Genomic DNA, 21,306 nt, shown 5'->3' with positions numbered 1-21,306 from the left:
AATTATAGGGACCATGTGGATATATATACGGGATAAAGAATAATGTATCCTAAAGTCTCATGTTCGTAATATACTTCAAGGCATTGAAGACTCGCCCCAAAACGGGTGCCACCATCTATAAAAAGTTAACTTGTGTGTGAAGTGAAGTGAAGTTTTTCTCTTGTCGCTACAAAATGCAGACAGTAATGAAACGTGATACCTTGTTGTCTTTAGCTGAACCTGAGATGTTCATCACTGTATCGTTTGTACACTGTGCTGTGGGTATTGACCGCAGCTGTATGTACTGACTGTGCACTAGTGTCTAATTACCGACGGTAGCAAGCTGTGTTTTTTTTTCTGGGATCTATGGTGGTGTCTAACACTTCTGTTACACCTCATTCGAAACTAGGTCAGACTACCGGCATTAGACGTTTCTTTTTGCGTGAGTCTTCACACCCTTTAAATTTGTTATGTGTGTATAGATTTAAACTGGCACAATGCAATGTAGCCTTGGAAGCTGATTTATCATGGTATTTAGTAGTCTATTGTCTTAAAATTGCTATAGAGAACTTAAAAAACAATGCTTTCCTGCAGGTTCTGGTCCTCCAATAATCGAACTTAAAGGCTTGTTAGAATGTTTATATATGCAGAATTAAACAGTATGGGTAACTAATTTTAGAGTGACAGTAAAATTACTTGCTTAAGTACTTGCTTAAAATCAAGCATGTTTGAGCATTATCTGAATTTCTGCCATATTTGGGGTCAACACTGACGACCTTTAACAAAATTATGTAATTTAATATTTAACAATTGTAGTGTACTATAGCCTTCGTGGCTAACTATGCACTAAGTGAATTTCAAAGTAACAATTGTTATTGCCACTAAAAGATTGGTTCAATTACTCAGGATATGACTGAATCAATTTGGAAGGCAAACGGTTTTATTGACTTTACGGAACAATGAACATTTTTAAGCATAAACTTGAGTAAGCTGATAGTGAATCTGTTTGGAAATTAAACTGGTTATATAACTTTAGCGAAGATTCTCCACCAGCACCTTCCTGAAATACTTATCGATAATTAGTTACTCTAAAGCTACCGTATTGTTTACGTGCCATCCATGCTAGTTAATCTAATCCACGTCAATTCTAATTGAGTATAGTCGTTTGACATCATCCCACTGTGTAACTCGGTGTAAGTCTGGTAATGTTGTTTGGATAATACTTACTTTGTAATATCTTCCTTGTGAAAATATTTGTATAACGAAGTGTACATTTCATTTGATGCATATGATAGCGGAGAAGGGCCATGGTTGGGGTTTAGTTATGGGAAGTAAAAATTCATTTGGTGGTAGAAGTATTCGTCGCACTGTTTCTCACATGTATATTCTACATGTATAGCTTAGCAAACCTATCACATGCATAGCGTATACCGTACGTTTGATTGTTACGGTTAAGGTTTGAAAGTAGTACCTGGCTACACCCACTCTCCCGTGAAATCTCCAACCTAGGCTCATATGACGACAAAAAGAAAGGAAAAGGGGGGGGGGGGGGATTGACGGGCCGTGCTAAGGCTGTTGCATGCCTCACCGTACATTAGGAAATGAAACAAAAAATCACGAGTTTTTCAGTTATTTGACATTGTGATGATTATATGATATTGATAAATTCAGACAAAATATTCTTGGCATCTCAATGAGACGTTGAGAGCTCCGTAGCATTAAATGCTCTACTTAATTTGATTGCAATTGATAAACGAACTAATATATAAACATAAATCAATTCTTTTGGAAATTTGATGTAGGCCCAATGATAGCTAACTATAAATTGGATAATTTAAATACAAATTTTTGTTGTTGTTGTTGCTATAGGAAGTGTAGTTGAAGTTCGCTTTTTATTTTATTTTTTCAATACTTGACTTAACTTTCAAAGGAAGGAAGGACAGTTTCTTGATTTTAGACGGCATACATTTTTCAACGGTAATCAAAATGGCGGCCAAGGAGTCAGTTGATAAACCTGACATGAGAAAGAGTTTGCCAGAAGCGAACACAGGATTGCTACGGTTTGTGCTTCCTCTACACGTATTATTCATAAATACATCAGCTTGGCAGTAATCGTAACTTGGCTCTATCATAAAGCATCAAATTTATAAAAATAGAAAAACCAAGAGTGGCTGTTTCTTTACGTCTTGTTACATGTAACAGCAATGGCTCCCGACACTGCATGGAGGGACGACTTACAGTTGCTAAAAATCCATTGGCAACTGGAAGACTTAATTATTTACCCCTAATAAAAACACGGTATTTCATAGTCTGATCAGGGCCAAACAAAAATAATAATAATAATCATTCTATAATTTGTATTGCATTTATACGTTTTAGCCGTGACCATAAATGATTCATTTCTTAATTTTCTTCGACACAGGGATTTGAATAAAATGGACGAAGAACAGATGACGCCTGCGTCAAGATTAGATGAAAAGAAGCCGATAAGTCAAAAAGCGGCACCATGGCAACGTATCTCTGATCGTAAGGGACTGATCTTTGCGATTTTCTGCGGTATAAGCAGCTGTGGGCAATTCATTTTCGTGAGTCTCGCCGAATTAGATTCTAATTTTACACCATTTCAGTGCATATTTTTCAGAAATATACTGTTCTTATTTGTTATGCCGTTGGTCTCGTGGGAGAGGAGTAATACGTATGGACCATACGACGCCTTTCTTTGCATATTGTTCGGATGTGGCAGTAACTTTGCTGCTATATTCCTCTATACAGCTTTCCTGTATGCTGATATTGGAAACGTTTCTGCCGTGGCTCTTAACACTCCAATCCCTTCCGCCATCTTGGCTTATCTACTTCTCAGGGAGAAAATATCGGTCTTTTCTTCGGGTTTCTTTTTCTTAAATTTTGTTGGAATAATTTTGTTAGCGAAACCACCCTTTTTAATGGGGAACACCGATAGCGACATCAATGGCGATGATTTTTTGGGGGTAATGTTGGCATTTGCTGCCCTAATGTCTGTATCTTTGAGTCTTATTCCTATTCGTCTGTTATCTCACCGAGGAAACTGTGATTCGTACCTAAACATTGTAATAGTTGGCTACGTAGGAATGATCATCTCTGGAGTGAGTCTCTCTATTACAAGCGGGTGGGCCATAAAGACTGACATATTGCATTTTATTTATTTGCTAATATTCACTGGCTTTGCTTTTACGACCAATCTCTTCGCTATACTGGCCGCTGAACATGAAGTTATTGCCAACGTGTCCGTATTAATTGCTTGTTCATCTTTACCGCTTAATTTCCTTGCTCAAGTCGCTTTATTTCACCAGATGGTAGACATCATTTCTATAACTGGTCTAGCATTGATCATAGGGTCGACTGTGGGGTACTATATGACCCGGAAGTAGATATTGACGTCGCTAACGAACACTATGGAGACATATCCGTCGGATACAATTTTTGCTGTGTGCAAGGACAGCTTACTTGAATTGCGCTACGAAGTCATCAGAATATACTATATTTATCAGGGAGCAACCACGTATACTTTTGGGGGAGGGTTACAACTATCACCTCCTAATAAAATATGGGGCTCTACACTACACCACCCTCCCCTTCTCTTCACTGGCAGGCAAAATATTACCCCCAAAAATATTTAGTTTCAGTACATAAACATATATTCTTTATGTGCGGTACAACCTAAAGGGTCGAACATACGAGTTTTCATTCATGTCCCATTTGGTAGAATGTAAGGTTTATTCGTTATGGTGCAGAAATCTTACTTAATATTTTATTATCTGTAATTAGGGGCGGTGATTTATTTCAAATATTGGGGGGGGGGGGTGCATTTGCTTGGGTGCAGGCGCGTAGCAACATTCATCCCCCAAATTGTTCGTGCGCTTCGTGATATTTTGTGTATATATGTATATATATATATATGTTAATGCAATGGAGGTAAACGACAAAGGCAAATGAATATATATAAATGAAAATCGTAATGAGTTGGAAAATCAAGAACAGTGAAAAAACTTTCAGCCTCCACCGGGATTCGAACCACGGGCCTCCCGCTCTGTACGCGGACACCCTAACCACTAGGCTATGGACGCTGATTGTATGTCCAGAGGTTCGAAACCGGTAAGGAAGATCGTAATTCCACTGTAGGCGTTTGTCACCTATATCGAACAATACTAGTTCTGTTTTTGGTGACATATTTTGCCCTACTCTAGAGATCAAATATATATATATATATATATATATATATATATATATACATATATAAATATATATATATATTTGTGTATATAGATAAATGGATGGATGGATAGAAAAGTTTTAATTTTGATTGTCAAAGTTTATGTCTCATAATGTATAACATAAATATTGACGTAGAAGGGGTGAGGGGTTGTTAATCATGGGCCAGCACCATGGTCCATTCAAATCCTAACTTACACTCCTAATTCATAATTAATTAAAACAAAACTGTGTTATTCTTATTCACCCAGACCATTCCTTTGAAGCTCTCCTATTTTCTCATATAAGTATTGAGAAGTACCCTTAAAATTTTTCATACAATAACTCAGATAATAAACACAGAGGACATTATAATTTTTACAATATTTATTCTTTTCTGTCGAAATGGTTTCGTTTATATTATATTTATTTCTTATATTTGTATTATACAAGTAATATATGCTTGTCAATATCTCTGCAATATTCAAAATGTGATAATAATATTGTTTCTTGTGTACTGCTTATGTGTGTACTGCTTAATCTTTTAATTTTTTTTTGGTTTGCCACTTTCAAGTTAACTCCTTCTCAATCCTCATGATTTCTGCTGGGATGGTGTAATCGCATTTGTCGACATCGAATATCGGAGACGAAAATCTTGGAAGAGAGAAAGAGAAACAAGAAATAAGAAAAATGTAGCTCTCTAACAGGGTAATCCCTTACGCACCCCTCTGCCACACCCTCCCCACACCTGAGCCATTGGCTTTTTAACTATTTGAAACCCCAACCTCGTCCACTCCCCAGGCCCCCCATCTCCCTATCGCACCGATTCTTAATCAAAAGTCCTGATTTAAATATGTTTCTTCTATCTTACTATTTTGGTCTTCCGGGTGTTAGGAAAACAAAAGCAAACCTAGTCACAAAGTGTGATGTGGTCCTTTGTATTCTGTAAATTTTTTGAAAGTTTTGTTCATTCATACTTAGTAAAGATTCCTAAATCCTATTGGTCCATTCAGGTCAGCTGACCGTGGTTAATCCTGTGAGTAACGCACGGTTAAATTACGGGGCATCACTTTAATAAATCTTTGGTTATATGTAACCAAAAATGTTTTGTTTTATGATTTTCCCCCCACACAAATGGTAGTGTATGAATGAACGGTATAGCGTGCGTTACTCACATGATTAATGCACTCCGGGTGTTAATGCTATCGCTGGATGCACTCGGGCTCCGCCCTCGTGCATCGCTTGCATTATCCCCCGATCGTGCATTAATCCTGTGAGTAACGCACGCTAGACCGTTGATTAACCCCTTATTTACGAACATGTTACGAACATGTTATCGACAATGAGTACAGGTATGCCAAAAACATCTTGCAAAACAGAAACAAAAAGTTTATCTTTAATATATGATTGTATTGGCTGTTTTTAAAATTGTAATCGTTTAGCGTAAAACAAGAAGCTCGTGGGCCATAATGACTGAGTATAGAAACGCGGTATGCACTGTTGTTTGGCTTTGTATTTCCTTTCTTTGCCATCTTTGTTCTGTTTTCTCTGTATACTTAAGCTTTCATTCTATATTTTATTTTTAAAGGGGTGTCAACGTAAACAAGCTCTGCAGAGCTTCTTCTTGGCACTCCTCAATCTCTTGTTCTCTTGTACATTTACCCACATCTATTGTCAAAATTGCATACTTTAATACAAGAGATTGACATAAAGTCTTATGAATTGAATTGAAAAAAAATTGAATTGAAATTGAATTGAATTGAATGGAATTAGCATATACACAGGCCTATGTCCTGAAGTGATGACAGTTGGAATTCTTACCTCTTGATATCGTTGACATCTTGATGATTCTCAGATTGTGTTATCCCCTTCATTGTCTCTCATCTAATTGATACCTTCCTGTGGTCTCCATCTCAAACTGATCTGGTTGATGTTTCTTCTAGTAGAGTCACTGGTTCCTCAAATGATTCTCCAACGATGAACTCTCCAGACGTTTGACTTCCAGATTGTCGAATCTAGCGATAGCCTGAGGAAAAAACAATAAAATATAATTATTTATTTTATGTGTGAAAACACCTTTCCGTTGTTTCTGCTCTTTCAAACTGTAGAATTTTCACCCCCCCCCCCTCCTATCACCAGATAATGTTCAGTTATTTCGGACGTTAAATACATTGATTTTACTTTCTGTATTCTTACATTGTGGTTATTCGAGTCCGTTGATTTTTCTCCACTGAAATGATGGCTTCTCCTCGGCGTTTTTTTTTTTCGTTTTTGGATCTGAGTTTTTCTCTTCTTTACAAGTTCCTGTATCCTCGACTGATTCTACAGATGTTGAACTCGTTCTCTTCTTTCGTTTAACAGATCTTCACATTTTCCCCAAGCAAACAGGGTTCTGTTTCCTCGGGTAGTTCTGTGACAAAAAAAGGGCGCTGTTCAATGTCTCCAGCTGTTTCGGCTTCCTTTAAAGACTTTGCTGCCCTCTTTCTTTCCTGGTGAGTAAAACACGGTGTCAAAATAGATCCATTAAATTTCGTTTAAAGGCATACAGCCATGGGCGTCAGCAGGTTTCAGAAAGTGAGGCGGACACTATACTATCTAAGCGGAGCGCCACCATTGGTTGGCGCGTAGCGTACCAGAAAATTTTGGGTACATAAGACCCCCTAGATCGCAGGAGACGGCCTTCCTGAGTCGTTTTTAGTTACATCAGAACCAGATCTGTGAGGAGAAATTTTGTCTCACAAAACTAAATTCCGACAGAAAGTACTGGTAGAAAGATGCCGTTCTGACACCAAGGGAGACGAATTACACAGCGTCCATCTCAAACGAAATATTGAAAAAGTGGCGCCGTCACCTCCGGGATGAGTGGAGTGGTATATATAATACATGCATGTAGGTGCGAGACGTCAGTTGTTATGTGCCCAGGTACTTTAATAATAATAATCAGAAAAAGGCACCGCGCGCAGAGCGTGTGTAGCGCCTAGCCGGCACTCAACAATAAAGACCTGACATATCCGGCGAATACATGTAGCCTTAATTACTTAACCCCTACACCCCTATTCGTCCGTCCAGTCCAAGGGACTGGAGGTAGTGATATGAACATAGTAACTCATCACCATCTACCTGTATGGCTTACCTAATCCCTTGGAACCCATACAAACAACATGTGTGCAAGATTCAATACACTTTCGAATGGTCTCCCCCCCCCCCCCCGAACGTATTAAATGGGCAGATTTAGGATATTGGGAGAATGGGAGATAAATGACGGTGCAAGTGATAGATAGCAGGGGCCCAGGGAGTCCAGATTTCTTGACCTTAAATAGAAAATCGCGCATATGCATGTGATTTTTTTTAATAACTACTCTGAAAAGTGGGTGGGACAAATGATATGATATCCCCTCCACTTTTGAAAGTGGGGGGACATGTCCCCCCGTCCCCCACCTGTTGACGCCCATGCATACAGCCAACCGCCTGCTGAAACAACCTATTAACATAATTTATCCTAAGTAATATGCCTTGGAATGTTTAATCGACATTTCCCAAATGAACTAAATGTAAGCATAATTACTTTGACACAATGCTTAATGCAACATCTAATAAATATATTGAGAGGACCCAATTTAAACTCCTTTCTGATTAGTTTAATATTATGGTAAACCAGGCTCGTTTATGAAGTTTCTCTCTTTCTCTATTTTAAACATAATCTCGTTTATTCAGCACATTTGGAGGTCACCGCAATATCAACGACCCAACATCTCTTATGTAGGTGTCTAGATCGGTTGTCCGACATCCACGCGTAATGCATAGTGATACGTTTGGAGATTAAATCTAAGAAATTAAGATTTCATTCAGAGATAGACAGCCCCTATCTTCTATACATTATATTCCTTCCTCACCTTTTGCTTCTTTCTTCTGGCAAGATGTCTCGATTTCTTTTTGTTAATAGCTTCCTCTCTTTGTTCAAGATTCACAAAATGAAGGAGCACTGGAATGGCGTTAATATCTGCTGAAGAGTTTACCTCGGTGTTGTTAACGACCTCTTCGGAAGGAATTTTAGCCTTCATGGTTGATATATCCAAAATGTCGGCTTCAACCCAATCTTTGGCAGTCGCTTCAACCTTGGTGGTTGATTTCAACTCGGATTCGGTATCAACCTCTTCGTTGGTGGTCGTTTCAACCTCGGTAGCGCACTTCAACTCGGTTTCGGTGTCAACAACTTCGTTGGTTGTCGTTTCAACCGCGGTGGTAGAGTACAACTTGGTTTCGGTATCAAACTCTTCTTTGGTAGACGTTTCAACCTCGGTATTGCACTTCAGCTCGGTTTCGGTGTCAACCAATTCGTATGTAGTCGTTTCAACCTCGGTAGTGCGCTTCAACTCAGTTTCAATGTCTACAGCTGTTTCGGCTTCCTTTAAAGTCTTTGCTGCCCTCTTTCTTTCCTGGTGAGTAAAATACATTGTCAAAATAAATCCAATAAACTTCGTCTAAAGCCCACAGCCTACTGCCTACTGATAAAACCTACAAACATAAGTTATCCAAAGTAATGTTTCTTGGAATGTTTCATCGACATTTCCTAAAATATACTAAATGTAAGCATAATTACTTTGACAATATGCTTGATGCAACATTTAGTAAATATATCGAGAAGACCCAATTTAACCTCCTTTCTGATTATGATGGTAAACAAGGCTCGTTTATGAAGCTTTTCTCCCTCTATTGTAATCATAATCTCTTTTAATCAGCAAATTTGGAGGCCACCACAATATTAACGACCCAACATATGTATTATCCACGAGTCTATATCGTTTGTCCGACATCCACACGCGTAATGCATAGTGATACGTTAGGAGATAAAATCTAAGAAATTCAGATTTAATTCGAGATAGACGACCCCTATCTACTATACAAGATATGCCTTTCTCACCTTTTGCCTCTTTCTTCTAGCAAGACGTCTCGATCTCTTTTTATTAGTAGCGTCCTCTCTTTGTTCGCCAAACTGACTTTCTTTGCTTTGATTGGCTGATATTGTGACGTCTGTGTTTTCTTTCTTGCTTTGATTGGCTGTTGCATTGGTATCTTTGGATTCAAAGATGTTCAGTGCTTTCTTTATTTCGTCTTCGATCTTATTGCACAATCTTTCTTCCTCGTAAGTGCACTTCAACTCAGTTTCGATGTCAACCTCTTCGTAAGTAGTCGTTTCAACCTCGGTGATAAACTTCAACTCAGCTTTGGTGTCAGCCACTTCGTTGGTAGTAGTTTCAACCTCGGTGATAAACTTCAACTCAGTTTCGGTGTCAACCACTTTGTTGGTAGTCGTTTCAACATTGGTTGGTGATTTTAACTCAGTTCCGATGTCAACCTCTTCGTTGGTAGTCATTTTAACCTCGGTTGTGCACTTCAACTCATTTTCGGTGTCAACCACTTCGTTAGTAGTCGTTTCAACCTCGGATGTGCACTTCAACTCAGTTTCGGTAACAACCTCTTCGTTGGTAGTCGTTTCAACCTCGGTAGTGCACTTTAACTCGGTTTCGGTGTCAACCATTTCGTTGGTAGTCGTTTCAACCTCGGATGTGCACTTCAACTCAGTTTCGGTGTCAACCACTTCGTTGGTAGTCGTTTCAACCTCGGTAGTGCACTCCAACTCGGTTTCGATGTCAACCTCTTCGTTCGTTTCAACCTCGGTTGTAAACTTCAAGCCGGTTTCGGTGTCAACCACTTCGTTAGGAGTCGTTTCAACCTCGGTAGCACATTTCAACTCGGTTTCGGTGTCAACTACTTCGTTGGTAGTCGTTTCAACGTCGGAAGTGCACTTCAACTCGGTTTCAGTGTCAACCACTTCGTTGGTAGTCGTTTCAACCACGGTAGTGCACTCCAACTCGGTTTCGATGTCAACCACTTCGTTGGTTTCAACGTCGGTTGTTAACTTCAAGCTAGTTTCGGTGGCAACCTTTTCGTAGGTAGTCGATTTAACCTCGGTATTGCACTTCAACCCGGTTTCGATGTCAACCACTTCGTTGGTTGTCGTTTCAAACTCGGTAGTGCGCTTCAACTCGGTTTCAATGTCTACAGCTGTTTCGGCTTCCTTTAAAGTCTTTGCTGCCCTCTTTCTTTCCTGGTGAGTAAAATACATTGTCAAAATAAATCCATTAAACTTCTTCTAAAGGCCTACAGCCAACTGCCTACTGATACAACCTATAAATATAAGTTATCCAAAGTAATGTTTCTTGGAATGTTTAATCGACATTTCCTTAAAATATACTAAACGTAAGCATAGTTGCTTTGACAATATGCTAGATGCAACATGTAGTAAATATAGTGAGAAGAACCAATTCCAACTCCTTTCTGATTATTATGGTAAACAAGGCTCGTTTATGAAGCTTCTCTCTCTCTATCTCTCTATTGTAATCATTATCTCTTTATTCAGCAAATTTGGAGGCCACTGCAATATCAAAGACCCAACATCTGTATTATCCACGAGTCTATATCGTTTTTCCGACATCCACACGTAATGCATAGTGATACGTTAGGAGATGAAATCTAAGAAATTCATAACGACATAGACGACCCCTATCTAGTATTCAAGATATGCCTTTCTCACCTTTTGCCTCTTTCTTCTAGCAAGACGTCTCGATCTCTTTTTATTAGTAGCGTCCTCTCTTTGTTCGCCAAACTGCTTTTCTTTGCTTTGATTGGCTGATATTGTGACGTCTGTGTTTTCTTTCTTGCTTTGATTGGCTGTTGCATTGGTATCTTTGGATTCAAAGATCTTCAGTGATTTCTTTATTTCGTCTTCGATCTTATTGCACAATCTTTTTTCCTCACCGACGTAGTCTCCGTCAACTTTCTGTTATCAAGTTACATGCATGGAAATGTTTTTTACTCATCAGATCGTTAATAGGAAGATACATCAATGTTTCTAGCTAATTCTTAAGTCATTTACGATCAGGATTGCCTGGGTTTCTGGCTATCATGTCTTAGCTTCAAATAATTTACAAGCAGCTCCTCCCTAACTCCGCCTATCCCAGCCTCCCCCTCTCTCTCTTTCTCTCTACAAACACACCCACACACAGGATGGGCAACCTCTAGGTACCCCAAAACGACAAATAAAAATAAAAATAAAAGCACAACCGTTTCAAGGATCTTACAGACAAACATTTAAGCTAGATTACTTTTTCTCAATATATTCATTAGATGTTGCATCAAGCATATTGTCAAATTAATTATGCTTACATTTAGTTTATTTGGGAAATGTCGATTAAACATTCCAAGGCAATATTACTATGGATAACTTATGTTTATAGGTTGTATCAGTAAGCAGTTGGCTGTGGGCCTTTAGACGCAGTTGAATAGATTTATTTTGACAATATGGATGCGTCTGTATTTTGGATGTCTGCATGATGCGGGAGAGCAACGGTCAAGTTGATGGTCTCGAGATGGTCAGCAAATAGAGCTCTAACCTGTTTATTTCTGAATTTCTTGGTATTATTCAGATTTTTCTTGTAAACCACTGGAACCTGCCACTGGAGTTGTTGCGGTAGTGCTGGTGTAACTCCTATTCGATATCTCCGAGGTTTGCGTGATTGATTCTGGATTAAGAAAGAACACGAGAAAACGTATATTTCCTAAGGGAAACTAAACCACTTGGTTTTTACAAAATATTGATATTTTCTACCGATAGGATATTCTTAAAGTATACTCCTTGGTCCAGGAGAGTTCATTGCTTGTACCGTTACCTGGTAAGGAGATGTTTGGAATTCTCGCCGTTTTGTTTCCTGATATTTCGTTGTTCTGGCTTTCTGTTGATGACCCATTTTCCTTGTTTCTTTATTTTCCTTGTCCGTTTGTTGTTTATTTGTTATAGTTCCTGGTGTCTTCCTTTTGAAATAGGTTCGGTTACGTGTTCCACCTCCAATCTTAGGTGTTTGAACCTGTTTTGAAGTAATTAAAATGGGTAAAGCACATAACTATGTAATATCGTAATGATTAAAGAAAACATTTTGTAACAATATTTCTTTAAATAAATAATTCAACTGTAATCATATCTGTATATTTATATGACAAGATTTACAGAAAGTAGAAGCAATGGATTGGCTTTAATATCCGCTGAGGAATTTACCTCGGTGTTGTTAACGACCTCTTCGGCAGTAGTTGTAGCCTTCATGGTTGATATAACCAAGATGTCGGCATCAATCCACGCTTTGACAGTCGCTTCAACTTTGGTTGTGGATTTAAACTCGGATTCGGTATCAACCTCTTCTTTGGTAGTCGTTTCAACCTCGGCAGTGCACTTCAACTCGGATTCGGTGTCAACCTCTTCGTTGGTAGTCGTTTCAACTTCGGATGTGCACTTCAACTCAGTTTCGGTGTCAACCTCTTCGTGAGTAGTCGTTTCAACCTCAGTGATAAACTTCAACTCAGTTTCGGTGTCAGCCACATCGTTGGTAGTCGTTTCAACATTGGTAGCGCACTTCAACTCGGTTTCGGTGCCAACCTCTTCGTAGGTAGTCGTTTCAACCTCGGTAGTGCACTTCAATTCGGTTTCGGTGTCAACCACTTCGTTGGTAGTCGTTTCAACCTCGGTAGTGCACTTGAACTCGGTTTCGATGACAACCTCTTCGTTGGAAGTCGATTTAACCTCGGTATTGCACTTCAACCCGGTTTCGATGTCAACCACTTCGTTGGTTGTCGTTTCAAACTCGGTAGTGCGCTTCAAATCAGTTTCAATGTCTACAGCTGTTTCGGCTTCCTTTAAAGTCTTTGCTGCCCTCTTTCTTTCCTGGTGAGTAAAATACATGGTCAAAATAAATCCATTAAACTTCTTCTAAAGGCCACAGCCAACTGCCTACTGATACAACCTATAAATATAAGTTATCCAAAGTAATGTTTCTTGGAATGTTTTATCGACGTTTCCTTAAAATATACTAAACGTAAGCATAGTTGCTTTGACAATATGCTAGATGCAACATGTAGTAAATATAGTGAGAAGAACCAATTCCAACTCCTTTCTGATTATTATGGTAAACAAGGCTCGTTTATGAAGCTTCTCTCTCTCTATCTCTCTATTGTAATCATTATCTCTTTATTCAGCAAATTTGGAGGCCACTGCAATATCAAAGACCCAACATCTGTATTATCCACGAGTCTATATCGTTTTCCCGACATCCACACGTAATGCATAGTGATACGTTTGGAGGTGAAATCTAAGAAATTCATAACGACATAGACGACCCCTATCTAGTATTCAAGATATGCCTTTCTCACCTTTTGCCTCTTTCTTCTAGCAAGACGTCTCGATCTCTTTTTATTAGTAGCGTCCTCTCTTTGTTCGCCAAACTGCTTTTCTTTGCTTTGATTGGCTGCTATTGTGACGTCCGTGTTTTCTTTCTTGCTTTGATTGGCTGTTGCATTGGTATCTCTGGATTCAAAGATCTCCAGTGATTTCTTTATTTCGTCTTCGATCTTATTGCACAATCGTTTTTCCTCACCGACGTAGTCTCCGTCAACTTTCTGTTATCAACATGCATGGAAATGTTTTTACACATCAGATCGTTAATAGGAAGATACATTAATGTTTCTAGCTAATTCTTAAGTCATTTACGATCAGGATTGACTGGGTTTCTGGCTATCATGTCTTAGCTTCAAATAATTTACAAGCAGATCCTCCCTAGCTCCGCCTATCCCAGCCTCCCCCTCTCTCTCTTTCTCTCTACAACACACCCACACACAGGATGGGCAACCTCTAGGTACCCCAAAACGACAAATAAATATAAAAATAAAAGCACAACCGTTTCAAGGATCTTATAGACAAACATTTAAGCTAGATTACTTTTTCTCAATATATTCATTAGATGTTGCATCAAGCATATTGTCAAATTAATTATGCTTACATTTAGTTTATTTGGGAAATGTCGATTAAACATTCCAAGGCAATATTACTTTGGATAACTTATGTTTATAGGTTGTATCAGTAAGCAGTTGGCAGTAGGCCTTTAGACGCAGTTGAATAGATTTATTTTGACAATATTTCGTCTGTATTTTGGATGTCTCCATGATGCGGGAGAGCAACGGTCAAGTTGATGGTCTCGAGGTGGTCAGCAAATAGAGCTCTCACCTGTTTATTTCTGAATTTCTTGGTATTATTCAGATTTTTCTTGTAAACCACTGGAACCTGCCACTGGAGTTGTTGCGGTAGTGCTGGTGTAACTCCTATTCGATATCTCCGAGGTTTGCGTGATTGATTCTGGATCAAGAAAGAACACGAGAAAACGTATATTTCCTAAGGGAAACTAAACCACTTGGTTTTTACAAAATATTGATATTTTCTACCGATAGGATATTCTTAAAGTATACTCCTTGGTCCAGGAGAGTTCATTGCTTGTACCGTTACCTGGTAAGGAGATGTGTGGAATTCTCGCCGTTTTGTTTCCTGATATTTCGTTGTTCTGGCTTTCTGTTGATGACCCATTTTCCTTGTTTCTTTATTTTCCTTGTCCGTTTGTTGTTTATTTGTTATAGTTCCTGGTGTCTTCTTTTTGAAATAGGTTCGGTTACGTGTTCCACCTCCAATCTTAGGTGTTTGAACCTGTTTTGAAGTAATTAAAATGGGTAAAGCACATAACTATGTAATATCTTAATGATTAAAGAAAACATTTTGTAACAATATTTCTTTAAATAGATAATTCAACTGTAATCATATCTGTATATTTATATGACAAGATTTACAGAAAGTAGAAGCAATGGATTGGCTTTAATATCCGCTTAGGAGTTTACCTCGGTGTTGTTAACGACCTCTTCGGCAGTAGTTGTAGCCTTCATGGTTGATATAACCAAGATGTCGGCATCAATCCACGCTTTGACAGTCGCTTCAACTTTGGTTGTGGATTTAAACTCGGATTCGGTATCAATCTCTTCTTTGGTAGTCGTTTCAACCTCGGCAGTGCACTTCAACTCGGATTCGATGACAACCTCTTCGTTGGAAGTCGTTTCAACCTCGGTAGCGCACTTCAACTCGGTTTCGGTGTCAACCACTTCGTTGGTAGTCGTTTCAACTTCGGTAGCGCACTTCAACTCGGTTTCGGTGTCAACCACTTCGTTGGTAGTCGTTTCAACCTCTGCAGTGCACTTCAACTCGGTTTCGATGACAACCTCTTCGTTGGAAGTCGTTTCAACATCGGTAGCGCACTTCAACTCGGTTTCAGTATCAAGTACCACTTCGTTGGTAGTCGTTTCAACCTCGGCAGTGCACTTCAACTCGGATTCGGTGTCAACCACTTCGTTGGTAGTCGTTTCAACTTCGGTAGAGCACTTCAACTCGGTTTTGGTGTCAACATCTTCGTTGGTAGTCGTTTCAACTTCGGATGTGCACTTCAACTCAGTTTCGGTGTCAACCTCTTCGTGAGTAGTCGTTTCAACCTCAGTGATAAACTTCAACTCAGTTTCGGTGTCAGCCACAACGTTGGTAGTCGTTTCAACATTGGTAGCGCACTTCAACTCGGTTTCGGTGTCAACCACTTCGTTGGTAGTCATTTCAACCTCGGTAGCGCACTTCAACTCGGATTCGATGACAACCTCTTCGTTGGAAGTCGTTTCAACCTCGGTAGCGCACTTCAACTCGGTTTCGGTGTCAACCACTTCGATGGTAATGGTTTCAACTCCTGTAGGACACTTCAACTCAGTTTCAATGTCAACCTTTTCGTTGGTAGTCGTTTCGACTTCGGTAGTGCTTTTCAACTCGGTTTCGGTGTCAACTACTTCGTTGGTAATCGCTTCAACCTCGGTAGCGCACTTTAAATCGGTTTCGGTGTCAACCACTTCGTTGGTTGTCGTTTCAACCTCGGTAGTGCACTTCAACTCGGTTTCGGTGTCAACCTCTTCGTTGGTAGTCGTTTCAACCTCGGTAGCGCACTTCAACTCGGTTTCGGTGTCAACCTCTTCGTTGGTAGTCGTTTCAACCTCGGTAGGGCACTTCAAGTCGGTTTCGGTTTCAACTACGTTGGTTGTCGTTTCAACCTCGGTAGCGCACTTTAAATCGGTTTCGGTGTCATCCTCTTCGTTGGTAGTCGTTTCAACCTCGGTAGTGCACTTCAACTGGGTTTCGGTGTCAACCTCTTCGTTGGTAGTCGTTTCAACCTCGGTAGCGCACTTCAACTCGGTTTCGGTGTCAACCTCTTCGTTGGTAGTCGTTTCAACCTCGGTAGGGCACTTCAACTCGGTTTCGGTTTCAACTACTTCGTTGGTTGTTGTTTCAACCTCGGTAGGGCACTTCAAATCGGTTACGATGTTAACCTCTTCGTTGGTAGTCGTTTCAACCTCGGTAGTGCACTTCAACTGGGTTTCAATGTCTGCAACTACAATTGTCTCAACCTCCGCGTTAGTGTGAACATTCGTGGTTTTCTCTACCGCTGTAGTAAAATCTGCTACGATGGTCTCGTCATTCTTGGAGGTCCCGATGACTTTATGAATATTTTCTCCAAACACCATCAAGTCAGCAGCTGTCATATGAACAAGAAATAGTAGCTTTTGTGTCTTAAAGTAATATACACTTAGGTTAAAATTAGTGAACTGTTTGATAGTTAAATGCATGAAGGGATCCGGAGGAAAGCGCATCAAATGCACATACATACAAACAAATAATCACAAACATATTAGATATCACCTAATATATTCTTATTTTATTAATTGCTCAATATGATTAACAGACATGGAAGAGTGAAATTATCACTAAATAGCTTCAATTTTATACTGTTATTTATCAACCGAAACCTTATACCAGCGAACTTTATATTCAGTATAAGGCCCGTAAGGGGCGCCCCCCCCCACACCCACACTCCCCGAGAAAAGACATCTCTACATTTTCGCTTTAATTTTAAATTTACTTTGGGTAAAATAATTCCGTTTTTTTCCAGCAGTTTATAAGCTGGAGGTAGTGGCAGGCCAGTTCAATTCATCTTGCACTATTGTCAAAACCGTATAAAAATTGGAATTATCTAATGGTTGGAATGTTTTTAATGTGAAGGAATATTTGGATTTTTCGACTTTTGTCTTAATTTTCTTCGAAAAATGACAATGTTAGCGCACCTTTCGTTTCTCCAAGATGTTTCTTATCAAGGCCAGATTTCTTGCAAAAAGATCGCGATTTCTGCTTCATCCCAGCCTGTAAACGTTGGGCATTTTTTCGAGCCTCAATTTCAGCAAGATATCGTTTGCAGAGTCTCGCAGCCCGATCCCTAGATCGTCTCGTCATGATCCGCTGTCTTGCATTTTGTTTACCTGGACAAAGGGTTCCTGAAACATATAAGCGTTTGTACTTAATAGCATACATCCATGTTTAGGCATGCGGTATAGTCAAGATTTCAAGACCCAGGAATGATTCGTATATCGTTGCCCTTATGTCTTTCCAGTGTCCTTTTGTTTTTATTTATTAAAATCAACGTTCAATTGTAAAAAAATCGTTCAACCATGTTTTCTTCAAAGTACAATACACTTCGAACGTATATGAAAGACGCAGCTTTTATCCTCGAAATTTAAGGATTATTCATTAACCTAGCTATATACGACCAAGTTTGGACATTTTTCTATACTGTAGTGTCATATCCCGCTTCCAAGAGCACTCCTATTGTCAGTACGAGCAGTATGAATATCGTGTTTCTATCATATCAAGGTTAGAAACTGTTTGTACTGTCAATACCAGTGCTTTGAAGCACGACATTTGAGTACAGTTTAGACAGGTATGAGCATTAGGCAATTATCCCAACTGGCTGTATATACTGTCCTGTACTGTAAAACCTAATTTCTAACTTGTATGAGATTTAAGATATCTTTTTTAATCCGTACTATGTCATGTAAAACGCAACGCAAGAACGTTCAGGAACACAGGGATTGCGCCACCTATGGCCATATTGTAACCGGCACACCTCTGAGATCTGGCGCCTAATATAAGTCTTGAAAATGAACTACATAATCTTACCTTCTCGACGTTTCCAAGGCAATATCCCAAATATCCAAATTAATATGAAAACAACGACGAAAATGACGTCTTCAGTAGCCATTTAATAATCACCGTGTAAATTATTTTCTTCAAATAGTTCGCTATACGTGCACAATAAGTAAACGTATCAGTAAGTATGATGTGTATGTGTTTACTGTACTGTATATGTATCCTTACAATTTCGTTGTACAGTGATAAGTTCTCTGTGACGTACCTACTTTGGAAACACTTGATTGGTCCAAAGTAGAACGCAGAGACTGATCCCTTCCAGATGTTTCTTAGCCCTCTGTGACGTAGTGCGAAACGCAAGATCAAATCAACAGTTGCTATTGGCTATTCTTTTTATTCGCACGTATCGGGCAGAATGGCAACATAACGAGGACGCGCTCGTCGTCAACTCCAAATATATTGTATGGCGTCGTATGCACTAGTATACTAACTTGTGTACTTCTTACACAAAAATAATAATATGAAGCCAGAGCACGCGCCCGCCGGCACGCGCACGCTTCTAATAACATGGCTTTATACAGTGCGTTCGTATACACAAAATGATGATACAAACTAACGCATCATACGCGCGCCTATTCGTTTGTTTTGCTGATAGTTTAAATTTCGTGAAACTGCCTTGCCGTATGCCAAAGATCGCGATCAAAACTAAATGAAAAGAAAGAAATTATGAAAATCCTACCAAAAATCACAATTAATTTGCAGTAACAATGTGAATTATCTGTCATACGAAGAAAGAAAGTATAGCGTATTTCTTAAATATGTTTATAAAAAAAGTACAAAAGCAGGCGCGCATCCAGGGGGCCTTGGGCCCCCCCCCCCGGGTAAGAAAAAGAGTAGAGGAAAATAAAGAGAAGATAAAAGTGAAAAAGGGGGAAGGGAAAGGGGAGCAAGGAGAGAAAGGAAGGGAAAAGAAAAGAAAGAGAGAAAAATGAGAAAAGGACGCACCCAGCCAACAAATTGTGACACGGTTAGATAGGCGCGTAGCGAGGAATTTGCCAAGGGAGGGGCGAAGCTTGTAGGCAAACTATCTAAGCGTAGCGCCACCATAAATTGGCGCGAAGACGTAAAAGAAAATTTTAGCCGAAAATGCCTCCCAAATCGCTGGAAATGGCACTTCCCATGCCTTGTGTCTTGCAGCTAAGCATTTTCTATTTTGAAATTCCAGCGATATCATAAAAAAATTACAAACATAAAATATGCTCAAGGGGGGGGGGGGGGGTACGCTACGGCTACGCGCCTGCGAATAGAAATCTTGTAGGAAGCAGGCCAAATGGAAACCCAGTGAACCCATATCGATGTGGATCATATATATGATTGTACGTACTTAACACTCATACACAAGAGATGTACAGACATTATGATAATAATCATAAGTGAAAACTTGCTATACGGTGACAGATTACAGAAACGACCACGAAGTGTCATTTACCTCATGCAGCATGTGTTGGATGAAGCTTTAACCGCCGTCTAGTATGATTTTGATAAATAATCTCAGCCTTATTTTCAATTTATAGCCACAAAAAAAAAACTATGCCACCAAATGTTGGGGGGGGGGTGTATTAGATACTATACCCCACCTAAAATATTGGGGGTGACATGTCGACCCCCCCCCCCCCCCATGATCGCCGCCCATGTCTGTGACTAACTTGACGGGATAAAAGTATAATATTGCGTCTCGGTTTTAGGGTAAATGTGAGTTATAGTATAAATGAATGTCAGTGGCGAAGAAGTTTTATTTTCCAGTGTAGAACTTGAGGGAGGGAAGGGGGGGGGGCGGAGAACCGAGGTGGATAAAATATCACTTTCCGTTTCATCCGCTCTCAAAGATAATTTACTAAATTATACGAATGAGACTATTAAATTCCAGTCATGTAGGATTGGAGTGTACAAAGGTATAAGCGAAATGTAACCATAGGGAAAACAAAAGGTTAATAAGAAGTGTTGTTCATATACAGAGACATGCGCTGGGTGAGTGGGTTTGGGGAAAATTCTAAATTTCGCCCGACTGATTTGTAGGTAATGACATGAATTTTCATGGAAGGGCCAGGGACGACTCTCATGTAGCGGGTCTGGGCGTGCTCGCCTATTAAAAACAAATACAAGTTTCGGCGTCAAATGGTGCAATCTTGTGTATGTTAAAAACTATAAACTAGGTATGTAATTATATCTAAGCGGAAGACTGCTAATACATACTCGTGATTTCTGATTCGGCTGAACTTTTAAAACATCCTCCGACTGAACCAACCGCCCCCTACGCCATCCTCCTCCCTTCCCACCCTCTCCCCTTTCTGCATCCCACTGCTTATATATATAGTTATATATATATATATATATATAGTTATAATATTCGCGGATATTGATCCTGAGGTTAGAACAATTCAATGTGACACAGTGTGTGGTGTAGTTACTAAGTGGTGATGGTCCCCTTACGTTAAATCAAACTAATAGCTCAGGTATCCCACTGAACATATTGATGTGTCACTATCCAACATGCGTGTATAAAATTAAAAGAGCCCGAGCATGGTAAGTTCGATTTATTAAGTCTCTCAAGGTTCTTGCTTTTTATCTAACACTTCAACAAAAGAACAATGTCATTTTACTCTTAATAATGAATATCACCTGAACAACAACATTTGGGATGAAACTTGCTCAATGGTGCTTCCTCTCCTCCTTGTAACAGACTAATTGTAATAGACTCTTTCAGTGACTTAGTGACGTACAAAACTACATGTACATACATGAACATTAATCTGAATCAACTCCCTCTTGGGCCACAATGCATGTCTAATCTGTTACTTTGGTCTAAGATTTACACAGAGTAGAATATGATTTACTCTTCAAAATGGATATTACCTGTCTTCTGAACAATGACGTTTTGGATAAATTTGCTCAACATTGTGTTTGTTATCCTTCAGTATTGTAATATACTAATGCAATGGTGAATAAGAAACAGCTTGCAACTCAATGGGTATTAACCTGAAACGATCAAACACCCCTCCCCCTCACACCAACATTACTAATCTGTCATCGTCGTCTATGGCATCAACAATATAGCTACAGGAACAAGATATGAAATTAAGGCATAAACTTAATAAACAAGTGAAGCA

The 21,306-nt window shown here is 39.4% G+C and overlaps 2 protein-coding genes across 2 annotated transcripts; one reads left to right on the top strand and one right to left on the bottom strand.

Moving 5' to 3' along the window:
• Positions 1–1,965: 1,965 nt before the first annotated feature.
• Positions 1,966–3,386, top strand: LOC139976382 (solute carrier family 35 member G1-like). The gene is made up of 2 exons (XM_071985086.1): positions 1,966–2,039; positions 2,402–3,386. Exons 1-2 carry the CDS (start codon positions 1,966–1,968, stop codon positions 3,384–3,386), a joined length of 1,059 nt encoding a protein of 352 aa, XP_071841187.1.
• A 1,216-nt stretch (positions 3,387–4,602) lies between these two features.
• LOC139976381 (uncharacterized) lies at positions 4,603–18,472 on the bottom strand. The gene is made up of 15 exons (XM_071985085.1): positions 18,170–18,472; positions 17,281–17,487; positions 14,974–16,694; positions 14,591–14,785; positions 14,315–14,443; positions 13,465–13,710; positions 12,320–12,979; positions 11,937–12,131; positions 11,661–11,789; positions 10,802–11,047; positions 9,128–10,315; positions 8,100–8,642; positions 6,403–6,695; positions 6,028–6,232; positions 4,603–4,860 (listed from the first exon to the last, which is right to left on the bottom strand). Exons 1-13 carry the CDS (start codon positions 18,249–18,251, stop codon positions 6,561–6,563), a joined length of 5,676 nt encoding a protein of 1,891 aa, XP_071841186.1. The 5' UTR covers positions 18,252–18,472; the 3' UTR covers positions 4,603–4,860; positions 6,028–6,232; positions 6,403–6,560.
• Positions 18,473–21,306: the final 2,834 nt, after the last annotated feature.

The sequence above is a fragment of the Apostichopus japonicus genome, chromosome 11, assembly GCF_037975245.1.
Source record: "Apostichopus japonicus isolate 1M-3 chromosome 11, ASM3797524v1, whole genome shotgun sequence".
Taxonomy (NCBI): Eukaryota; Metazoa; Echinodermata; class Holothuroidea; order Aspidochirotida; family Stichopodidae; genus Apostichopus; species Apostichopus japonicus.
Note: the sequence above shows the minus strand (reverse complement) of the source record. Positions and strands in the feature narration are given on the sequence as shown.

What these genes read in the sequence shown, in the direction of transcription:
- LOC139976382 (XM_071985086.1), top strand. Translation starts at nt 1,966, where the DNA reads ATGGCGGCCAAGGAGTCAGTTGATAAACCTGACATGAGAAAGAGTTTG. An exon ending in GCGAACACAGGATTGCTACG is followed by an intron (nt 2,040 to 2,401) that starts GTTTGTGCTTCC and finishes TCTTCGACACAG; the next exon opens with GGATTTGAATAAAATGGACG.
- LOC139976381 (XM_071985085.1), bottom strand. Translation starts at nt 18,251, where the DNA reads ATGGCTACTGAAGACGTCATTTTCGTCGTTGTTTTCATATTAATTTGG. An exon ending in CTAGAAGAAAGAGGCAAAAG is followed by an intron (nt 12,980 to 13,464) that starts GTGAGAAAGGCA and finishes TTTACTCACCAG; the next exon opens with GAAAGAAAGAGGGCAGCAAA. An exon ending in CTAGAAGAAAGAGGCAAAAG is followed by an intron (nt 10,316 to 10,801) that starts GTGAGAAAGGCA and finishes TTTACTCACCAG; the next exon opens with GAAAGAAAGAGGGCAGCAAA.